Here is a 5,313-nt window from a genome sequence, read left to right on the forward strand (position 1 = left end):
AATAAGCAGACTCACTTTTGCTCAGTTTGAAGCAAAGATTTTTTTTTTTTTTTTTTTGTTAAGAAATATTTCATTTTTCATTATTTACTTTCTATCGTTTTAAATGAGAGAGCTACGAAACAGATAACAAATACGAAAAGGCTTTACAGTTCTCGTCGCTCATTAGTTTGGGATTTCTCTTACAATTATATCTCCTTGCAGTGCGTTTCATTATAAAAGAGTGCAATTACTTTTTTATTTGTTTGCAACACACACTTCGATTTATTTAATAAGATTTTCTTTTTCACGCTGGGATTTATCCAATATATTTACAATTAAGTCTGTACATCCCTTCCTTCACTATTCGGACTATCTAGCGAGAGATTTCTTTATGAATTGGATTGGATATATATTCCAATATATTTTAATATATATATTCCACATACACCTGTAAGTATGAGATTTTATTACAAAATAGATGCAGCTAGTAGCGCATCCTTATTTAGAGACCTTATTTAAAAGCATGTTTTTCTACCCACCATAGGGTATACTAGATGTTGCAACGCATAGAAATGCGTGTTTGTTCACTTCTTTCGCCAATTATTTGTCACGTTTTACTGCTCTCGCGAACAATATGCATATTAAAAACATTAATGTAAAAACTATTATATGACGATAACAAAATCGTAAAATCGGCTATCGCATAGTTTCCAAATGATCGAAATAAAATCGAACTTTGCATGGGCACTGAGTATCGAAAGAGTCGGTCAAATTACCTTTATAACGTTTCTCTTAAATCACATTTCTCTTTTCGCTTCCGATTGGTTGCAGTTTCTTTGTACATGTTGCTGCCTTTTTAAATTACCGTAGATAGTACGTTGCATTGCGGAATGATTGAAGGAAGTTGTTTATTCAAATTTAATACCAAAGAAGGTGATGTTAGTAATTTTTTATTTCTTTTGCCTTTTTTTCGTTTACACTAAAAGATTAATCAATCGATCATCAAGATCAAAATAGTATACAAACTTAAAACTTGCACCATAAATTCCCCAGATAGAATTTGAAAATATGTATCCTTCCATGCAAGGGAAACAATTCGAATTAGATCAATTTTAAAACATTTTATATCAGCTAGCTTAGTTACAATTAGCTGTTCCGACGGCAGCTATGGGGTAGTCGGAAAGCATGTCGCACAAGTGGAAACGAAGACTAACGAGGCAGTTACATAGGTAAAGGCAAGGCTAAAAAAGCTAACGCCGAGATCAAGGGCAACACAAGATAACGACAATGCTACCGAGCAGCCGAAAAGATGTGAAAACGATAGAAGTCAGGAAATATATCATGCACCCTTCTTTGTCTCCCTGAAGCAAAAATACGGATCCTGAACAGTGTCAGAAGATACCGCATTTAAAGTCGTACATATATATGCCACTTTTCAGATATATCTCATATAGGAAGTAGATAAATGCTTAAGCCAAAACTTGCTCTTATATTCCCCCAAATTCGGATATTTCTACATATAAGAAACACACCGCCCTCATATGTGAAGTGGCCAAGCAATCTAAACCTACCGATATAGTAAGGTATAGATTTAACTCACTCAACCACCAATATTATTGCAGATACCTTCAGTTTATTAAATCCTCTCTGTTTGCTAATCCTAAATACTTTTTTATGTTTGTTAATTCCAAAAGAACAATATCCATAAATCCCTCGTATGTTGCTTTTAATGGCGCTGAGTCCTCGGATGATATTGAAACCTCAAATCTTATTATTCTTCTTTTCATCTGCCTTTTTATGGTATACCAGTTTTTAAAACAATTAATTTAAGATTTTCTCTTAAGATGCACTGAATTCGACTGTAATTTTCTTTAGTTGAATTTCATGTATAAATGGGTAAAATAAAAATAAATGAATAAATAAATAAAAAAATCTTTTCTTACTAGCGTTATTATTATACCATAGGAATTAAAAACATTGCTCAAAAATCGAAATGAAAAAAATTATATTAATAAAACCAATTAAAGCCTTTTTAACTAAAATTCAATATTAATAAAATCCGTTACATGCTTTGAACATTATTATCTAATCTTTTTGCTGGTCGTTTTATCTCCTTTGGTATTCACAACTGGTAACTTTTAACAGAATATGCAAGCAAAAGTAAATATATAACAACCCTGTCTAACTTTTTAAACAGCTGCTTGCAAGTTCTCTTTGCAATATATTTTAAATTTACTACTGCGATAAATATGTGAAACTAAAATTTTCTAAATAAATTAAGTTCTATGCTTCAAGTAAATCAGAGCAAGCAAATTAGTAAATAATTAAAAGGATAAACTTCCAAATTAAAAAGAAATTTTATTATATAGTTATGTATATAAACGCTTCGATTGAGCCAAATAAGACAGTTATAGGATAGGTAAGGCTTCGTTAAATTCTTTATAAAAAAATGTAACATAATTTCACATTTATATATTAAAAAAAAAGGCTGAAGAGTATTTAAGCGGTTTGATTCCGAAGAGTTGCGTGCGAGATCAACGAATTTTTTTCGAATATACCTAGTCAATGGATGCATAATCTTGCCATAAAATGTTTATTTCGTATTGAACACCCAATCCGGGACTAAAAGCTCCAGATGATTACTGCTTTGCGAAAAGCATCAGGAGCAACGGAAAAATCTCTTTATTCAAATACATTTATAGAAGAGAATCAAAGAGAGAGAATGTTGGAGAGAAAATAAAAAAGAGAGTGCGCCTTGGTTATGAATTTAAATAAAAGAAAAGAAAAAGAACAGCAACCAATCCAATAAGAAAAATTAATTCAAATTGTTCAAAATTGTTCAAAATTGATCAAAAATTGAAAAAGTTGAAGTTTGCTAAATAAGAAAAAACTTTTAAGAAAAATCGCAAATTATTTCACAATCAGAAATAATATATATTGAAGCAGGTAAGTGTTGTTAGATCTATCGATTAAAATTTTGGATTTAAAAGAAGAAAAGAAATATATATATCCTAAATAATTATTAATATTCATAGAACTGCAAATGTAAGTCATTAAATCGACTATTTATACACTTTTCTTAGTGAAGTGAATTTATTTCGATTTATTATTTATTACTTATTGCTTTTTTCTTTTCTTTTTTTTCGGATCCATTCAAATTCCGAAAGGGAGCATTCCAAAAACAAGGAAAAGCAGATGTACAAAAAGAACCCCACTACCATTGCCTTAGAAAAGACCGCAACGAACTTTTCAAAATTAATGGTAGATTTGACTAAGGCTTACCCTGATCCAACTTTAACTTCATGCAGGGTAAGCCAAGACCTCCTTGAGGCATTCTTCCTAAATATTGCCAAATCGATTCGAAAGAGGACCAGATCGCCTCCCGAGATCGTGCAGTTGTGCAATCGCCTGAGAAATCTACAAATATAAAACCGGATTTAAAACAGACAATTACTACCGATTAACAAACCTCCTTGATTATGAAATTGAAGAAGAGCCCGAAGAAGACTACGCACCATTCGGGATCGATGCAGAGGTATTTAAGAATCTCCAAAAACATAAACAGACTGTACACGGCCTCCGGACTAAGTCACTATATCCGTGAGCAGCTAAATTGCAGTCACTGCCTACACGACATGACGGAGGAGGAGCGCGACTTCTGCAAAGAGGTGATGGATGAGAAGATGACGAAAGACCCCATAGACACCATCATCCTAACCAACAAACTCATCAAGCCGGCATTCCCAAAACCAGTAGTAAACGATGCATTCGAAATTTTTTATGCTGTGATGCGCAAGTATATGCTCGAGGCAGAGATAGGGAAACGCATACAAGCTTCAGTGGTAGCAAATATTGATTTCTTTAAATCAGATGCGTCATGCGTTACCGGCAGATTGCACCGACGAAATTTGCTTGGTTTCATCCTGACTATGCTGCTAAAAACGAAAAACTGCAGAGAGTCTATTGACAAGCACGTGTCTTCACACAGGTAATTCAAATTTAGCATAAAAATGTTGATACGTTACTATCTTATATTCTAATTTTTCTTCGCAGATAAACAAGAAACGATGCGCCGTCGCCAATCTCCCATAAGCCACCAAGGCTCATTAATACGTCCGCACTATTGCTTCAGTACTATATAAGACTGCCGTAGGCCAAATGGTAAATTCGCGATCAACTTAATTTATAAAATTTTGAAACTACAAAATTTTTTTTTTGCGAATGAAGATGTTAATGACAGCCGCGCAGCAAGCTACTTTTTAATTATTTTATAACTGTTATTGTAAATATTATTGTAGTTTTTAACTCAAGTTTATAACGGTGTAGGCCTACAGGGGAGCCAGCCATTCAAAATAATTGGCAACGCGCCCACATGGTACCTCTAAGGTGATGCGGAAAACCGTGAGATTTTTTCTTTTTGTTTATTTTTTTCATCAGCTGTTTCTAGAGGAATAGCATTGGTTTTTGGAGAAATGCGAACTTGACAGCACGACATCAGCAAAATATGTTTATCTTTTTATTGTTGTACCGCATTTATCTTGTGAACAATTTGATAAACTTTCTGTGGATATATAAGCCACATATATCTGGGCTCGTTCTATATCTCAAAAACAAAAGTTAATCCCAGGTCATTGATTATTTTCATTTAAAATGAAGTGGACAACCAGCAATGTAAAAAATCCATTTTATACCGAAAATCATGAGTTTTACGTGGGTACACAAACAGGTTCTTTAAGTTATCTTTTTATCGGTTTGCGGTTTGAAGGAGATGGATGGTCGTATAAGTATTATTATTATTATTATAATTTTAGACTAATGAAATCAATTCTTAGATCATAGAAAAGACATTGAGCACTAGCAACACCGGCTATCGGCCCTAATTTAAATAAATGTACATTAGATAATGAGCTTAGTAGTATTAAAAAAGCCATATATAGAATTGATGTTCGGTTCTGAAGCTGATGTTAGAATGTCCAAAAGGTTAGTCGTTCTTGGTTGGTCATTTTGCGCTAAATTAATTTTATACTCACTTTTAGTTCGTCGAATTTCTTCGATTCAAAGACTAAACTATTTATTTATGTTTTCACTATTTCGAAAAAATTCTTTTAATTTCAAGCTGTTTTTATTTGAAATATTTTTAATTTTTCTTAATTTTTCACTCGATTTAAATCTGTAAATAAGTTTTTATATATGTAAAATTAAGTAAATATATTCGAATATCAATTCAAATGCAAGGAAAAAGTTCGTTTGTTAAAAAGCACTCATTATTATGAGTTATACGTTACCGCTTCTCAAGCTTTTAGGCAGAAAGTTATTTCTTTAAAAAAATCTCCA

The 5,313-nt window shown here is 32.4% G+C and overlaps 1 protein-coding gene across 1 annotated transcript; it reads left to right on the top strand.

The window, feature by feature from the left end:
• The first annotated feature begins 2,885 nt into the window (after positions 1 to 2,885).
• Positions 2,886 to 4,761, top strand: LOC119634002. Its single transcript, XM_038027897.1, has 3 exons — positions 2,886 to 2,925; positions 3,147 to 3,967; positions 4,033 to 4,761. The coding sequence occupies exons 2-3, from the start codon at positions 3,459 to 3,461 to the stop codon at positions 4,034 to 4,036; spliced, it is 513 nt and encodes a 170-aa protein (XP_037883825.1). The 5' UTR covers positions 2,886 to 2,925; positions 3,147 to 3,458; the 3' UTR covers positions 4,037 to 4,761.
• Positions 4,762 to 5,313: the final 552 nt, after the last annotated feature.

Source organism: Glossina fuscipes, unplaced genomic scaffold, assembly GCF_014805625.2.
Source record: "Glossina fuscipes isolate IAEA_lab_2018 unplaced genomic scaffold, Yale_Gfus_2 2, whole genome shotgun sequence".
NCBI lineage: Eukaryota > Metazoa > Arthropoda > Insecta > Diptera > Glossinidae > Glossina > Glossina fuscipes.